The 19032-nt window shown below is 38.4% G+C and overlaps 1 protein-coding gene across 1 annotated transcript in view; it reads left to right on the top strand.

The window, feature by feature from the left end:
- Positions 1-19032, top strand: part of Tsga10 (testis specific 10) — an 89825-nt gene that overhangs the window by 38903 nt on the left and 31890 nt on the right. The window contains exons 10-12 of the mRNA XM_057751269.1: positions 6179-6294; positions 9767-9921; positions 14882-14937. Coding sequence (XP_057607252.1) covers positions 6179-6294; positions 9767-9921; positions 14882-14937 — 327 coding nt within the window. The remainder of the gene's footprint in view (positions 1-6178; positions 6295-9766; positions 9922-14881; positions 14938-19032) is intronic.

Raw genomic sequence — 19032 nt, 5'->3', positions numbered from 1 at the left:
ACCACTTATGAGTGAGAAATAAGATAATTGTCTTTTTGGGTCTGGGTTATCTCACTCAATATGATGTTTCTAGTTCCATCCATTTGCCTGCAAATTTTAAGAGTTCCTCTGAGGGAGTAGGCCTGAGCCAGGACCTTTGCAGGTCTGGGCGCACCCGAATATGGGGCTATCTTTTGTGTGTTTATTATGACTTCCAGTTTAGTGTTTTTATGGAATTCTTGAATGCAAATGAATGGGTCTGATTTTTGTGCCTTTTGGGGGGCTTTTTTCCTTCTGTTGGTTTGTCTTGACCAGCTTTGATATGACAGTGTTTGTTTTATCATACATTATTTAATTTGGTCATATTTTTAATACTACCTCTTAAAGTCTGTTCTTTTCTAATGAGAGACAGAAAGAGAGTAGATGTGAATAGGGATGAAGGTGGGGAGGAACTGGGAGGAGTAGAGGGAAGGGTTTAAAAACAAGAAATAAAAAAACACAAAAAATACATAAAGAAAATAAAATGGTAGCTATTCTTAACGGAGTGAGATGGTATTGCAGATTTGATGTGTAACATCATGCGTGGTTTTGATAAGAGACTTTTGAAGTTCATATCTAGATGTTTATATTTTTCCTGAAAGTGGAAAGTTTTAGTCAGAGTTTTTGAGATGAGTTTAAAAAGGTCAGAATACTGTGTAAATTCATCTACAATCCATTATTGGAACTACATGCGTGCTGTTCAGAGAGACTCTGGGTGGTTCTTTCTCTGTTGTGTTGTGACCTGTATAGACTTTCAGAACCTTGAGGAGAAGCGAGACACCAGAAACTGGAAATAGAGTTACTGACCTTTGCAGCTGTGTCTGTGAACTTCATCCTGGGCTGTGCTTTTCTGGAGCCTTTCCAGAAGACCCTCTACAGAAATATGACGTGGGAAACCTTCTAGAGAATGACTTCTGTAGGTAAAAAATAATGTGAAGACCAGAATATTGAAGATGGCTACAGAAGTCCCAGGTGATTAATAAGAAGTTGAGTGGTAGAGGAAACCTTGTCAAGTGTGTCCTGTGTGGTGCAAAAGTGGGTATCCAGAGCATTGAAGATGACTACAAAAGTCCCGTCAGAAGTCAAGTAGTAGAGATACTTTGAAAATGAGTGAAGCAGCCATCTCTGAAGATTCTAGATTGTGTTTTGAACAAGAAAACATGCATGTGAAATCAATCCCCCCACTCTGTGTGTATGTGTTGTGTGTGTGTGTGTGTGTGTAAGTCCTCATTTGTCATTATTCCCTTCAGAACTCATACAGACAACAAAGAATATGATTATGAGGAAAATGGAGGAAAGTATGGTTGTGATGACAAATCACACCTGGGAAGAGGAAGCCTCAATTGAAGACTTGCTTTCTTTAGACTGACCTGTGATCATGTCTGTAGGGCACTGTCGAGATTGCTGGCTGGTAAGGGAGGGCCCAGCCCATAGTGGGTGGTACTCTCTCTGGACAGCTTAGCTTAGTCTTATGGTGCTGACTAGACCACAGGAAGCAAGCCAGTAGACAGTGTTACTTCATGGTTTCTGCTTAAAGCTCTTGCTTTGAATTTCTGGCCTGACTTCCCTTAATGATGGATTGTAACCTGGAAATAAAGCCAATTGAGCCCTTTCTGCCCCAGGTTGCATTCAGTCCTGATGTTTATCACAGCAACAAGAATCAAGCTAGAATTCTGGAAAACTTTAACTTATTTCCATTTCTTCCAGAAGCAAAGAAAATGTACACATTGAAGATATTCTGTAAAGGTAAGAAATGTGTAAAGTCTTCAGTTTCCTAAATTCTCTTAGAAATCCTCAGGAACCATGCTGGAGAGAATCCTTATGAATATAAGCCATATTGGAAAGGCTTCAGCCACTTAACTACTCAGCTCCATGAAAATACACTGGAACAAAACCTTCTATATGAAATCAGTGCGGGAGAAATTTTAGTTTTCTATAAAAAACATTCATGAATGTATGGAGAAACCTCATGAATGAAAAAGAAAAACAAACAAGAAACCCAACCCACCATCAACAACAAAAACTGCAGGAAAACCTTCCGGTGTTTTGTTTCCTTCAGATATACAAAAGAATTCTCAAAGAAGAGAAACACACATGTAAGCACTATGGGACAGCTTCAATCATTCTAGTACTGTTTAAATGCACAAAAAAAGCTCACGTTGAAGAGAAACCATGTGTGTAAGAAAGCCTCAAAGACTCCAGTTACCTTAAAAAAAATAAGAATCATACCTACAGCAAGTGGGACAGCTACACAGTCCTGTCAATTCTAGCACATACAAGAATGTATTGGAAAGGACTTGTTTCCATTCAGATTGTAGGAAAGCCTCAAATTAGTTTAACTGAGATATAAAAGTACAATATGGAGAGAATGTTCTTAAAGACATGAAGAAGTCTTAATTAGCACAATATAGAAAAACCATACTAGGTCAAAATCTTGTGCATGCAAAATATCACAAATATTTATAGATTGGTAGGTGTTAGGGCTTATGTTGACTTAGTAAATTAGTGGTTATAGATTCTCCACTAATAACCAGGGGTTCTCTAGTACTGAGTAGTTATCTAGGTTTCCAATACTAGGGGTGGTTTCCCTCTTGAGTGTGTCTTAAGTCCAATTAGAGTTGATGGTTACTGCCAAGTTATGTGTGCCACTCCTGGACTCTGGGTTATTGTGCCAAGGTAGTTGTTGTGGTTCATATGCATCATAGACAGGTAGGACTATTGGTTGCTTCTCTCCTCTGGAAGCTTGCTTGGTGCTTTTTGGTACCATGAAATCTAGGAGGAACATTTTGGTTGCTTTCAGTTTGGGGCTGTAAAAGTAAGGTAGAACATACCCATTAACTGTAATTATGTTTCAATTCTCTTATTTATTTTTATTTTTGCTTTCTCCCTCTGTTGTCATTTCTGTGTTGTAGAATATTAAGGTGTGTTACTTTTTGTTTATGCTCTGGAATGTTTGTTTAATGATACAAAGATGTGTTTGATTAAATAAAATTCACCTGCGGTTCAGAGGCTGAGTCAGCAACTAGTTGACAGGAAGTAGTAGGGAGAAGCTGGGTGGAGAAGGGTTTATAAAGAGGGGTGAACAAAAGCAGGAGGACTTCTTAGGAGATGCTAGGAGGCGAGTCTGGTGAGCTGCTTGTTATGCAGCCTCTTTGGGAAGCAGGATTCTACCGCAATCTTTGAATCTTGAGTTCTTTAGTGGGACAGAGATTTAGATAAGTTCTCTTAGTAGTTTTAAAAGAGTCGGTGCCCAAGGGAACAGAATTTCTTCAGGCTGTGGCTCTTGCGGGCTAGCCGCTGCTGGTAGTGGCAGAGTTGCATTGCTGACTAGGATAACCGTGGTTTAAAAAGCAGACAATTAACAAATAGGACAGCACTTGTGAATGGGTTACTTGACATTTTAAAAATTCCATTTTGATGTACATGTGTGTATGCTATTTTTACTGTTTGTATAGCATTTTCAGTGATTTCTCTAGGTATTACTTGTCACAGTTAACATTTTGAATAAAGTGAAGAAATATGGCTCTCTGTGAATTCTTTTTTTACTTGAAAATTTCGTACATGCATACAATACATAGGAATCTTATCCAATCCCACTCCTTTCGGCTCCCTCCCCAATATATCTCCCTTCAAGTTTCTTGTTCTCTGTATATATAAATATAGGTATAGGTATCGGTATCTACTAAACAAGAGCTACTCATTTGCACATGACTGTGGGGTTAATCACTGAGGGCATGGACAACCTGCCAATGACTTCCCTTTGAAAAAAAAAGTGATTCTCCCTCTCATATCAGCAGTCAGCTAGCAGTAGATCTTTGGCTAGGAGTGTGGCCTTGGGAGTCCCTCACACCTCTGTTGGAATTTGTAACTAGCTTGGTCATGTGCAGGTAACCATAGTTGTTGAGTTCATGTGTTCAACACTTATATCCTGAGGACAGCATTTTGTAGTACTCATCTTCACCCTCTGCCTCTTACATTCATCTTGCCTGCAAGAGCAACAAGTGTTTCTACCTCTAAAGGCCCTGTTGTTATATTCTCAGTTAGCTCACACTCTGGTGAGATTTTATACTTAGTTTTGGTTAATCTGCCCCACCCCTCCTTTCATTCCTTTGAAGTCCTTTTTCTTTTCCCTACTTATAATTGCCATAATAGATTCAGATGAATCCATCTTTATTCTAAGAGTTCTTTTATTAGCTATCATTCCTTTGAATATTGCTTTTATTTTCTCCCTTTGATTTTATTTAGGTAAATAACAGACCTTCTCAATTCCATCTTTATGCCTCTTCCTCTGTCAGTTTTCTACCTTCTTACCTGTGGTCTTGATAAAGGTGATTTTTTTTTCTGGTCTGTTTGTTCCATTTTGCTAGTTGTCTTTTTAGCTTTATCTGTTAACTTACCCATTGAACTTTGTTTTTTTAAAGTTTCAATATTAGTTTAATTTGTGATTTTATTTTAAAAGCTGTTTTTCTTTTGATTTTGTGTTGTATATATGTATTTAAATACATCTGTTTTTAAGTCTCCATTCAATAGTGCTATACTTTGAAATTTGGGGCTATATAATTCAGTTTTTATATTTTAACCTCTTATTAAATTTGTATTGCTTCTAATATAACTTGTGATTTGAAATGGGGGATTATTTTCAATAGAACTGTTTCTGAGTTTAGTTCTTGCCGGGGTTAAGAGTGTTGTCTCCAGAGAAGTTTCATCAGTATCGCATGTATGTGTTCAATCTGGAACCAACTTTGACTTTTATATTCTTTTAATACTAAGAATTCTACAAGGTAAAATTCCCTGAGCCTTTTAACAACTGATAATTTTTCTAGACTGACCTTCCAATGGTGGCTCAGTGGCCTTATGTGGATTATTTTAGTTTATTCTTTATGACGAAGGTATCTTGTGGCATCCTTTCTTTTCTAGGCTACTGAGGCAGACAGACCCAACACTGGTGTAAGTCTCAAGGCTTTGATTATGTACTAGGAGATATCCCTTACAAATTATTGCACATTTTGTCATGCATTTAAAGTGTCTTTACCAGGTGATGGTACTGCATGCCTTTTATTCCAGCACTTGGGAGGCAGAGGCAGATGTATCCCTTAGTTCGAGGCCAGCCTGGTCTACAGAGCAAGTTCTAAGACAACCTGATCTATACTGAGAAAACCTGTCTTGTAAAAACAGAATAAATAAATAAAAGTGACTTTACACTTTATATTCAATATGCCTAAGTGTGATTTTGGTCAAAGGACTTTCATATTTCTAGAAATGGAAGTCTGTTTACTTACTTGTGGGCTGTAAGCTTCCTGAGGGTATGATCAGGGCCAACTTAATTCACATTGCTTTCTCAGCTCTTAGTGCTTATACACACCAGACAGTAAATGTTTGTGGAGGGAATATGCTGTTCATGAGAGATTTAATTGTTTTAAAAGAGAGAACTAGAATAAGCCTAAAAATCTAATAGCAAGGAACCAGTGTATCTGCTTAAAAGTAAGGGATTATCACTCATGTAATACTTTTTTAGCCAGAAAATCATGCTGTAGACGGCTGCATTATAAGATTTAAAGATATTAAATATTAAGTATAGGTAAAAATATGATTCAGTTTAACTTCAAAGTATGATAACCTCTAAAATGTGCATAGCAAAATAAAATAAAAAACGAGAGAGAGAGAGAGAGAGAGAGAGAGAGAGAGAGAGAGAGAGAGAGAGAGAGAGAGAATATGAAATTGTGTAGAAGCCAGAGGTCTGCACTGGGAGCCCTCATGTGTTCCTCTCCATCAGTTTAGAGATCCAGTCTTTCTCTTTCTGAATCTTGAGTTCACTGAGTGGGTAGGCTGTCTGACCGGTGAGTTCCAGGAATCTGCCTTTCCATACCCTCTCCCAGACCCAGGCCTGGAATTAAAAATGCGTGCCTCTTGGCCAGTTTTTAATTGGGTACTGGGGATCTGAACTCAAGTGCTCATGTTTGCATGGTGGGCCTCTTACTGACCGAGCTATCTTTCTAACTCTACTCCTTATTTTGTAAACTTTCTGTATTGTGGTTTTATAATGACAATATTAAAAGGGAAAACATATTAGTGTCCTTAAAAGCTTTTAGATTTAGATATACTAAAAGTTGATAAAACATAAAAATTCCAGAATTAGTTTTTATTATTAAAATATTTTCAGACTTTTATATGAAAACACAGAAAAAGATCTTTCTGATACTCAGCGACACCTTGCTAAGAAAAAATATGAGCTACAGCTTACTCAGGAGAAAATTATGTGCTTGGATGAAAAAATTGGTAAGTTTATTTTTCTGTCATTGTCTTTTATTTTTCTTAAGTTTTATAGAAAGATATTTTTCTTTCCTTTAGTTGTAAATACATTTAGGAAGAGGCTGTTAGCCTTAAGTGTATGATTATGATTAATTGAAAATGCATTTTTATTTGACTGCAGCATTTTTTAAGTTTAGATTTAGAACTGCAAATAGTTATGACTTGAATTTTATAGTGAAGAGTTGAAGCAGCAGCTCCTTTCTTTTATGATAATTACTTGTAATCTAATATTGTTTGTATAACATGGCAACTTACTCAGAGCAGTTGAAAGAAACTGTAATGTATATATATTTCCACTTTGGATAGAAAACATTCATATATTATATTAGTTATATAAGTAATAGTGTCTGAGTTTACAAAATAAGTTCAGTTTGATAAAAATTCCCATTTATGTTGACATGCTCACATCTTATTCCTCTTAGAAGCAACAGACAAATTTTTGTCAGGATTATGGAAGACTAAAGATAAGGAAATTTTTTTAGTTTTGGAATTCTCAGGAAAATTAGTTTTTCCCAAAGAAGAACACACTAATTGGTTATCCAATACCACAGCCCTGAAAACATACATAACAAATAATACTATATGGTCTGAGCAGGTTGTATTTAAATATTTGTACACATACATGTATGTGACAGCAATTAAAGAAAAAGAAGCCATGAATTTTAAACAGAACAAAGGGCTACATGGGAAAGGTTGAGGGGAAGAAAGGAAAATAGGGATGATGTAATTATAATTTCAGAGATAAGAAAATTACTTAACCCCCTTCTAATGTTTAGTGATTGTTAGCATGAGTAACTAGGTAGGTAGAATTGCTACTGATTGAGACAAGAAAGATTCAAAGAGAAATCTGAAAGATAATATAGTAAGATCCCATATATACACAGTATTTTAAAACCATGAAGTAAGCTGGGGGGTGGTGCAGGGACAGAGAATAAGGAGAGGAGAATTCAAGAGAGAGTAAGAAGAAATAAAAGAAGTGGGGAGAAAACCAAGAAGTTAACCTGGAAGGCAGGAAGGAAAGGTGTTTTAAAACAGAGGGTATGATGTCTTGTCAGATACTTTTGGAAAATGAAATAATACGGGTCTAAAAATTATTAATAAACATTAGCATTGGTAGTCTGGCTAACAGTGACCCAAAATATCTTGGAGTATTAATTGTGGAAAAGGAAGTGAGTCTAGGAATGAATGAGAAGTCAATAAAAGTGGGAAAGAACAGAAAAGTGTCTTGACACTTTTGTATATATGTGCATTATATGTATATACTTTATATACACAAAACATGTGCTTATTAAATATGATATATATATAATATCACATTTGTACGAAGAGGTAGGTTCAGAATCCCTGAAGCTAGGGCCCAGGAAAGCAATAGAGACCCATTTGTATTGGAAATGCCAGGATTGTAGGATGACCACCCATTGGCCAGTGGCCATTGTGAAGTGAAACCAACCTAGCCTTTGTGACAGATGGGGGAGTGCATATGCCTATGCACACACACACACATGTGCATATGAACATATATAAACATGCTTATATGCATATATATGTTTTATTTAAATATTTTAATTAGTATAAACTCACACTAGAAAGTTTACAAAATAAAGAGTTGGACTAGACTCTTGAGACATTCGGTATTAGACAACCAATTGGTGTGCTATTCCCTGGAGAAGGATATTTTTTCTGAGAATTCCAAATGTTAGAAGTAATTTAATCTTCCACAAGCCTAACAAAAATTGACCTGGTACTTCAAAGAAGAGGAAGATGTGATCACATCAATTTACATAGGACATTTTATCCAAGTGATTTTCTTTGTAATCCCAAACAATTAAAGGATAGCAAAAATTTAGCATGGTAGTTCCTATCTGCAATCCCAGCACTTAGGAGGTTGAAGTAGGAGGATCATGAGTTCCAGGCCAGTCTGGGCTACATAAAAAGTTCCAAGCCTGTCTGGTCTATACCATGAGACCCTGTCTCAAAATATCCAAACAAACAATACAGGAGAATACAGTGCTTAATAGATTTTTAAAGAAGCAGATGTTTGTATTCTTTTCATTTTGTTGTGCCTAAGTACCCTATCAAAATGAACTTAAGGGAAGAAGGATTTATTTCAGTTTACAGTTCAAAGTACAGTTCATCCTAATAGCAGAAAAGTCAAGACAGCAGGAGTTTAAAGTAGCTGGTCACATTATGTTTGCAACCAGAAGAAAACAACATACATGCGTGCTGCTCAGCTTGCTTTCTCTACTTTTTATATACAGTCCAGGACCTCTTGCCTAGAGGATGTTCCCACCTCCAACTAAGAACTGTCTTCCACATCATTTAGTGTAATCAAGATAATCCCATATAGGCATGCCAAATTCTGTCATTTTGACATCATCATGATAGCTAGATAATAGATTGATTGGTTTTCAGTGGAAATATACACAGATATAAAAACAAAAAACATATGTTGCCTGAGAGGCATTCCTACCTCTGAGAAAGACCATGACATTTTTAAGTACTCTATGATGTGATGGGATGGTATCACCATTTAAGCACTGCTATGGGATGGCTCTAGACAGGAATAACTGTAGGTGCTGTCTTAGAAGTCTGGGCTAGCAGAGCTCTTCTTGCAGAGCATTAGAAGAGTGATCTAAAACTCTGGCATATGACATAGTCTCCTAGAAGCTAAGAAAGATCATTGGAGCCAGACTTACTGAAGGTTTATGCCAAGTAATTCTGTGATCCTAAAGCATCTACACTCCAGACCAAAGTTCTCATCCAATGTGGATTAGAACACTGTGGGGTGGAAGGCACAGTGTGCTTGTCAAAAATGCAAGTTGATTCAATAAGACCATAGAAAGCCTAAAAATTAGTGTTTCCTAGGTGGTTCTGACAGAATTAGAAAAACCACAGTTTAAAAAATGCTGCTTCATACGAATTCATTATTCATGCCTTCAATGCCTGTCAGAGTTCTCACAAAAAGGATACCTTAGATGATTGTCCTCCTTAGGAATTTTAGAAAAATAAGAATCAAATTATTGGGAGACAATTAACTCTAAAGCTGATTTAATTGAATATTTGATTAAAATTTGTTGTCAACTTTACATTCAACAGTCATTTTAGGCTAGATGGGAAGTTAATGGAGAAAATCCATAGGTTGTTTTGATATTCCACCTGTCTCATTTGTTCCCTTCCTGTGCTCTCTACCACATAGATCAGTCTAATTAGATGCTGACATACAGCTTTCCTTTGTTATCATTCTGGTTGTGCTTTTACATTTATGGGCATTTAGAACTTTGTGATTCACTATGGTTTATAATCACAAAAGCATCTTATTTGGGTTATGATACTTTTAAGTGATTGAAAAACATAAAACAACTAGTTAGAAAATATTTCAATCTGATGAACTGGAAAAAGATTTTATCTTGATTTAAACAACACCTTTATGATTATTTAGATAATTTTACGAGGCAAAGTATTGCACAGCGAGAAGAAATCAGCATTCTTGGTGCAACCCTCAATGATCTGGCTAAAGAAAAGGAATGCCTGCAAGCATGTTTGGATAAAAAGTCTGAAAATATTGCATCCCTTGGAGAGAGTTTGGCAATGAAAGTATGTTCTGAGAACTGGTAGACAAGATATGCTTAAATAAAATGTTTAAATATTAAGCTGTGGGTTAATTGACTCTGAAGAAAAGAGTAGGATTTGCTCAGATTTTCCTAGAAAGTAAAAACTTTAAAATATGATGTTGAAATGTCTTAACCCAGTTTTAGGAAGTATGCATGCAAATATTCTAGCTAATCTTTAAAACTTACTTTTCTGTCATGAGTTAGTGATTCGTCTAAATCGAAATAGAGTAGTAAGAATGATGTTTTTCTTTCAAACATTCTATCACCTTGGAGAGCCATATGTTCATTCCATTAAAACTGCCTTTGTGGTTATAAGTTAGGAACACACTGTTTTTGTTTTTTGAGACAGGTCTCACTATGTAACCCTGGCTGGATTGGAACTCAGTATGTAGATCAAACTGGCCCCAAACTCCCAGAGATCTGTTTGCCTATGCCTCCCAAGTGCTAGGGTTAAAGGTGTGCACCACCAGGCCCAGCTTATTTAAGGTATTTTGAGGGGCACATGTTTTATGCCATTGTCAGTCTTTAAGAGAAAGTAGGCTGTGTGCTGCCTGTTCATAAAGTTGGGTGATAATTCTACCCATGTGTTTTTTTCTCATCAAACAACAACAGAAGATTTCACAAGGAAGACAGAAAGATAAAAAATCCCTTTTTAGCTGATAAGCTGATTATGAAGGCAAGTCTAGTCTGTTTTTTTTTTTAAAACAACAACAACAACAATGTTTTAAGCAAAGATTGTATCATTGGAGTAAGGTTTTTTCCCCTATTCTAAGGGAACTAATTCATTAATATATCCATCCATCCATCCATCCATCCATCCATCCATCCATCCATCCATCCAGTCTTTCAACAAGTATTCATTGACGTGTACTAGGCGGTATAGTAAGAACTGAGGGTGAATGTGGCCATAGAGTTAGAGAGGAAGATCCTACTATGAGTACAGGTAAGGACATAAGCACCATAGGGACATAGGTATCCTGTGTTATTGGAGTTTGGCAGAAGCAAATCTGATTCAGCCCAGGGGTTGGGCCAGGAGAGGAGGAAGGTCTAGGAAGCCTTACAGGGAGTGACGTGCCTTAAGTTTTCCTGAAATATGACTAGAAATAAGCCAGAGAAGGACTTAGGGGAAGAGGACAGTGGGAGCGTGATAGATGGGCAGAGCAACTAACACTCGAGTCCACAGACTCTCATGGGAGAATTTCAGGACCGTTCCAGAGACTTTATAGCTAGAGACTAGGTTACAAGGAGCTACGTATGGCTAGAGAAACACTCAGTCACAAAGATATGTGTGATGTTGGCTGTGGACTCTGGATATCGCTGTAATAAATGTGAGTGAGAGGTTACAACTGGGTCTTTATTTTATAATGAACATTCTGGCAATTATAAATCTGCATGACAGATGGACTGTAGGGAACTGAGACTAGAAACAGACTGGTAAAAAGGTAAATGGTGAGACCTGCCTGGAGATGCTGCAGTGCCGGGAGGGAAATGCATTATTCAGGAAGTGAGACCTAGAGCTTGTGCTTGTGCCCATCAGTAGTCCTGATGTGCACGAGGAGAAACACAAAAACAGAGCATGCTGGGCAGAGTGACTCTTCACTGCTGAGCTGGAGCTGTCCTGTGGACGCATAAATGTAGGCTTGGAAAGAAAATTGAAGTTAGATTTCGATTCACGAGAACAGTTGAAGGCATGGAAGGAAACTGTGTATATATGCATGTCTACATATATGTGTGTGTTTACTGACAAAGGATCTTATGATTTTTAGGCACAATTTTGATTATCCTTATTCTTATATTTGAAACAATAAACATTATTTCCTTTTAAAGCACATTTAGGCATATTTTTTGCCTCTTTTAGAATCTCATTTTTTGTGCCATATACACTATTTCAAATTCCTCTCATTCTGTGAACTGCATTTTGGTTCCTTTACAAGGACAACTAAGATGCACATTCATTTCAAAATGAAGAAATTTAAGGTTTTATGAAATATCAGTCCTTTGAAGGAAAATAATTTGTAAGGCAGCATTAGAGAGCTAAAAGTGATTGTCAAGCATGGAATACCTTCCTATAAACCTTGAGAGACAGAGGCTGGAAGAGCTCTGAAACTTCAAGGACAGCCTGGTCTACATAGCAAGTTCCAGGGTAGTCAGAGCTACATAGACTGTTGTCTGTAGTGACACTTCAGAACTGAAATAACAAATGTCTGTGAGTAGAAAGCAAGGCATTCCGTAGTTTAGGATGGATATACAGAAATAGGCTCATCTGGAGAACTCCACCTTAGAATGAAGAAGGTGATTTTTTTTTTCTGGTAATCTTAGCTCTTCTTTTTAAGTTTTAATTTTGTTTGTGTACATGTCTGTATTAGTGTGTGAATATGTACAAGTATGTATGGGTGCCTGAGGAGGCCGGAACAGTATGTTGTATCCCTAGGACCTGAGTTAGACACAGTTAGTTGTGAGCCACCTGACGTAGATTCTAGGAATTAAACTCTCTCCTCTGGAAGCAGCAAGTGTTCCTAACTGTTGAGCCGTATTACCAGTCCCTGGTAATTCTAGGTTTTTGTTTGTTTGTTTTTGATTTTCCAAGACTGAATTGTTCTGTTTAATAGTCCTGGTTCCTGGAACTCGCTCTGTAAACCAGGCTGGCTTCAAACTCACAGAGATCCGCCTGCCTCTGCCTCCCGAGTGCTGGAATGAAAGGTGTGTGTCATTACCGCCCAGCGGTAATCCTAGTTTTAAGAAATGTTTTGATATTTGATATCAATTAATGTTAGAAAATAGAGTATCAGACTAATAGATTTTTGAGTAAGAAAAGTCAGACTTTGAAAATTTTCGTTTTTTCTTCCTGTAAGTATGTTTTAACAGTTCACGTGAGTGTATTTCCCTCACTGGAAGAACATGCTCAGGTTGTTCAAGGAATATTAACTTTTCTTTCTTTTTTAGGAATATTAACTTTCCTAAAGTTGTCCGGTTAGAGGAATGGTAGTATCAGGGCTCTACTAAAAGAAAATTTGTCTGAGAGGATATGTTACTGAGTCTAGTCAATAGTTTTTGCCCTGGATATTTTATAATATTCCTACAGAATCTCACCTTTTAAAAATCCATTTGATGAAGAAAAGGAGAAACCTGTTTAGAGTTATAAAGTATAGTCCATGCTTAATCAAGTAATGACTATCAAGGCACTAGATGTTCAGTGGAGTTTTCAAAATTTATTTAAAATCTAAAACATAGCTTACTTAAAGCCTATATAAATTGCCTTTTTTACTTTTTTTTTTTAATTGAAAAAAAAATTTTCTGCCTCCTCCCCGCCTCCCATTTCCCTCCCCCTCCTCCCGCCCCTCTCCCCCTCCCCCCACTCCTCTTCTCCTCCCTCTCCAGTCCCAGGAGCAGTCAGGGTTCCCTGCCCTGTGGAAAGTCCAAGTTGTGTGTGTGTGTGTGATGTATATGTGCATACATGTTCATATATGTGTGCACCTTAAGTTTTGAGTCTCTCACTGAACCTAAAATAACTAATTTGGCTAGAATGGCTGACTGTCAAGCCTTAGGGATACCCTTGCCTCCACACCTCAGTGCTGGGATCACAGGTGTGCACCTTATGTGGCTGCTGGGGATACAACTAAGGATATCATGTTTGTACAACAAGCACTGTACAGAGTAAGCCATCTTCCTAGATACCCAAATGCCCAAATGTTCCTTTTTTTTTTGTTTGTTTTTTTGTTTGTTTGTTTGTTTGGTTTTTTTTGTTTTTTCGAGACAGGGTTTCTCTGTGGCTTTGGACCCTGTCCTGGAACTAGCTCTTGTAGACCAGGCTGGCCTCGAACTCACCAAATGTTCCATTTTAAGTAGTGTGTGTGTGTGTGTGTGTGTGTGCGCGCGCGTGCGCACGCATGAACATGTGCATGTGTTTTCTTCCATAAGTTTGTTCTTTGGGGGATGAACTGTTTTTGTTAATGGATGTTTTAATTGTATTCTGGCCAAATATATTTGGTCATACTGTCACATATAGATCCTTCCCCATTCTATTAAAGGTCAGAAGCTAAAAATACTCTAGTGGGGCACACAAATAAAGGAAGATAATGCATGCTCACTTTGAGTTAGGTGTGCTAGTAACATGAAATGCAATATATCCAAATCTATTTCCATCTTCAATGATTCTACAATTTTAATTTTTCACAACAGCTCTGGAATACTGGGACAGGTGTTTGAAATTAATACTGCTAATATATTATGCTCAGTTTTTTTTCTAAGAAATAAACCTAGTTGTCTACAGTTCTGTATGTAGGATTGAGGCTAGGGAAGAACACACCAACTGGTTATTCAGTGCCAAATATCAGCCTTGAAAACATACATGCACATAACATTAGACTTAGCAGTTAGTATTTATATGTTTAGGAATATATGTGTGCATGCATACACATACATGTATGTGGCAACAAATAATTAGAGTCCATGAATTTGAAAGAGAGCCATGGAAGAGTTTGGAGGGAGAAAATGGAAAGGAAAAGGACACTATTATATTCTCAAAAATAAAATAATTATAAAAGAAACAAATTTAGTTACATATTATTCACTTTCCCAAGTTTTATGACACGAGAAATATATGGAAGTAAATTGGTACTGTCTAGGGTGTAATATTGTATTGCTAAACAATGGTGATTATGGGAGTCTTACATAGCTGGATGATTACATAAATTTTTTAACACAGTATTAGTTAAATGATATCATATCAATACATCAGACTGTCCTTTCCTTTAATGAATTTACTTTAACCAGCACAAATGTGCACACTGATTATAAGCTTTAAAGTGTAGAGAAGAATATGGCATAAATTTTTAATACCAAATGAAATTCACGGGGGGACAGGACAATTTCTTTTTATTAATTAAGCTTTGGTAGAAATGATTTTTAAATAAGTTTAACTTAATATTTGTATTAATTTCAAGGAAAAGACCATTTCAGGCATGAAGAATATCATTGCTGAGATGGAACAGGCATCAAGGTAAATCATTAAAAATACTCGAGCATATACTGGAAGCAAATACTATTTATGTGTGAAAATCAAGGGACTTATCTGATGTATCAGTACCTCTGATTTTAGTAGGGTCTTAGGATGGCGTGGGGAGTAAAGGAGAGGATTATGTTCACCAAGAGAAATAAAGGGAAAGGCTTCTGACACAGGATAGTGGTAAAGAACCACAGTCTGTGTTTAGAAGCTTCTTGAACTACCGGTAGGTGAGTGTTGTTGGGACCTCAACTGTAAGAGAAGTGAAGGAGGGACTAGAGAAATGGTTCAGCTGTTACAGGCACTTTCTGCTCTTGTAGAGGACCCAAGTTCAGTTCCCAGCACCCCTATGGTGGTTCACACTCTTGTGACCTGCAGCAGGCATGCATGTAGTACATGTACACAATACAGGCAAAACATTCATACCCAGGAAATGAAATCAGTCTTGGGGGAAAAAGGAGTAAAGGATAAGAAACCAAACATGTGAGAAGGCCTATACAATACACAGGTGAGTCTTGATTTTCATCCTTTGGGAAGTAAAGACTATTAAAATGTTTTAATTTTTAAGATAGTTTTCATTGAATTATCCAGAATGAAGAGGTAGTAAATTTTTAGAAGAGGTAAGGGGGAACAGAAGGAATGAGGTCTTTATAATGAGGGACTTGAGGGAAATGTCAGGTTTCCAGGTCCTCCTTGCATATGACAGGAGAGTGTTCAGGGAAGATGACTTTAGCTCTGAATTTAAAGAGCCCATGAGACCTTGTAGACGTGTCTGGGAAGGATGAGTCTGAGATGCTAACAAGGGGCTAATCCTGGAGACAGTGATCCTGCGGTTTACATGGTGCTGGGAACGATATTAGGCAGGGTTCTCTAGAGGAACAGAACCGAATAGAGGCTGGGTCTTCCATCAGTGGCTATCTGCTTGCTACAGGAGCAGGGAACTCAGTAACTGCCCAGTCCACAAAGCCGGATGCTGTAGCAGCCTGAGCCAGCGTTGGCCTAGAGCTCCTGGGAGAACTGCTGGTGTTCATTCTACATTCAGTGACCAAAGAAGTTGAAGTCGATGACAGCAGCAGTAGCTGTGGCTGCCCACATTCAAGAAAAGGGGTGGGGGCGGGAGGTGGGGGCCAGACAACACTTTTTTCCTGGAAGAGCTGTTTAGAGGGTGCTGCCCACTTTGAAGAAGGCTCTCCTTCAGTCAGTTAAGCTTCTCTGGAAACACTGTCACAGATGTGCCCAGAATATGTTTCCCAGGGTGTTTAAGTGTCATCAAGTTGCTAAGACCAGCTGTCACAACTCCGCTCTTTACCAACTTGACACACAATCACATCTAATGTCTTTCTTAAATTTTAGATGAAGACTGTAACAAGGCTATAAGTCCAGGTGATATAACTATCCCATGTCTAACGGAAAATGCACTAATTGTTTTTCCAGAAAAATGGCACAGTCCCTTGAGAAATGCTTACTTTTTTAATAACTTACAACTTAAGTTTGATAGTATAGATATAATGACACTTAAGTTCTGAAAGCAACTCAATGTTGTATTACATGCTAACAATATAAGACAGGAAAGAAAAACAGATCTGCTTAATATATATGTATGCACATACAACAACAACAACACCCAGGAAATATGTATAATTACAGTTCTGATTTCTATATCTAGTACTATGGCAGAAGCTAATAACTGATAAAATACTATTCAATCTGCATTTCCTCCACCTTAAAAAAAAACTCAGCAAATCTGGGGCTTTTTATTTTGGGGGCATGACCCACACTTTCACTATTGAAGGACCTGCAGTTTTTGTCATCCTACCTAGGTTGAGTTGCAGTTTCCCATTGGCTGTAGTCACAGGGCATTCTAACACTAAGAGATGCCCTAAAAGACTTGGTTTCAGACATGCTGTTACTGTGATTCATTGTGGGCTGCTAGTAAGTTCTCCCTGGAAGTCTGAATCAACCACTCCTAATCCTTTAACTCATTTCTTAGCCTATTGACTCAGGAGCCCAAAGTGGCCAGGGGATGCCTTAGCTTCTAGATCAATGGAATGGTTCATGTACCTCCTGGTTGAAACACTCTCCCCTCTCTGGACCCAAAGCTCATTAGGCCAGCAGAACATAAGGTTGTGGGAATAGGAAGCAGACATTCTTCAGTGCATCAGTAGGGATGATAGTGAGTGGTGCCACTCTCATTTCATTTCTTAATTCTCGGACCATGAACCCTGACTCAAGGGAGATGGCACCATATATTGGACACTGATTCAGAACATATATACCCCTAGCCCTCTGGGCTGTTGCCACATAGTTGGTGCCAGAACTCCATATTTAAAAGGCTATTCCACTGCTCTGTCAAGCTAGCTGCTTCAGGATGGTTGGGAACAAGGTAAGACCAGTGGATTCCATGAGCATAAGTCAACTGTTAAATTTCTTTGGCTGTGAAATAAATTCCCTGGTCTGAAGTATTGCTGTGTGGAATACGACAAAAGAGGATAGGGCATTTTGTAAGCATTATATGCAGGAAAAGTAAATCTATAAGCAGAACAAATATGTTTCAATAGGACAAAATGCTGTTTTTTCCCCTAACGTAAGTAATCCAACATAGTAAGAGCCAGCTCTGGTTATCACCAGTCCCTTGAATTTTTTTTTTTTTTTTTTGGTTTTTCGAGACAGGGTTTCTCTGTGGCTTTGGAGCCTGTCCTGGAACTAGCTCTGTAGACCAGGCTGGTCTCGAACTCACAGAGATCCGCCTGCCTCTGCCTCCCAAGTGCTGGGATTAAAGGCGTGCGCCACCACCGCCCAGCTTATCACCAGTCCCTTTAAGGAAATTCGTGCTTACAGTTCTGTTTCTTTACAATCATTCCTGATATCAAAACCTTTATTAGGTAGGGTTTGCTAGAGCAGTGATTCTCAACCTGTGGGCCATGACACACACATATCATAGCATATCAGATATTCTGCATATCATAGATTTACATTATAATTCATAACAGTAGCAAAATCACAGTTATGAAATAGCAATGAAATAATTGTATGGTTGGGGGTCCCACAACTTGAGGAACTGTATTAAAGGGTTAACAACATTAGGAAAGTTGAGAACCACTGCTGTAGAGGAGTGTAACCAATAGAATGTATATATGTATATTAAAGGGAAATTGCCTCACGTGCTAGGAGCTGAGTATTCCAGAAGTGGCAGTCTGTGTACCAGAAGGGCATGGAACTTGGTACCAACCCACCCCAAGACACTGGATGCCTCACCAGATTGGTACTGGAGGCCTGGAACTCCCTGCAGAGCCACTAATGTTGAGATTGTATTGGAAGGAGGCAGTGAAATAAGTGTGATGGCAGTAGAGGAGGGAGGGAGGCGGCAGGCATGTGTGCACGCTCAGAAGGGCAGCTAGTGTGTGCACTGACTTTCCTTCTCTGACACTGCTGTCCTTTGGAAAGCCTACTAGAAGATACTGTCCTCTTTGAGAATGGGTCTCTCCCAATCACTTAACCCTCTCTGGAGCCACTCTCACAGACACAGGAGGGCGTGTCTCTTTTTTTTCTCTCTCTCTTTTTTTTAATTCTTTTTTAATTAAAATTTCCAACTGCTCCCCGTTTCCCATTTCCCTCCCCCTCCTCCCAAATATTGCCCCCTCCCCCCGCTCCCCTCCCCCTATCCCCACTCCTCTTCTCCTCCCCCCAGTCCATTCCCCCTCCCTCTCGATACTGAAGAGCAGTCCAAATTCCCTGCCCTACAGGAAGACCAAGGTCCTCCCACTTCTATCTAGGTCCAGGAAGGTGAGCCTCCAAACAGGCTAAGCTCCCACAAAGCCAGTTCATGTATTAGGATCGAAACCTAGTGCCATTGTCCTTGGCTTCTCATCAGCCTTCATTGTCCGCCATGTTCAGAGAGTCCAGTTTCAACCCATGCTTATTCACTCCCAGTCCAGCTGGCCTTGGAGAGCTCCCAATAGATCAGTTCCACTGTCACAGTGGGTGGGTGCACACCTCGTGGTCCTGATTTCCTTGCTCATGTTCTCCCTCCTTCTGCTCCTCATTTGGACCTTAAGAGCTCAGACCGTTGCTCCAAATTGGGTCTCTGTCTCT

Source organism: Chionomys nivalis, chromosome 19 (assembly GCF_950005125.1).
Source record: "Chionomys nivalis chromosome 19, mChiNiv1.1, whole genome shotgun sequence".
Classification (NCBI taxonomy): Eukaryota; Metazoa; Chordata; class Mammalia; order Rodentia; family Cricetidae; genus Chionomys; species Chionomys nivalis.
This window is presented reverse-complemented; position numbering and strand designations above follow the sequence as displayed.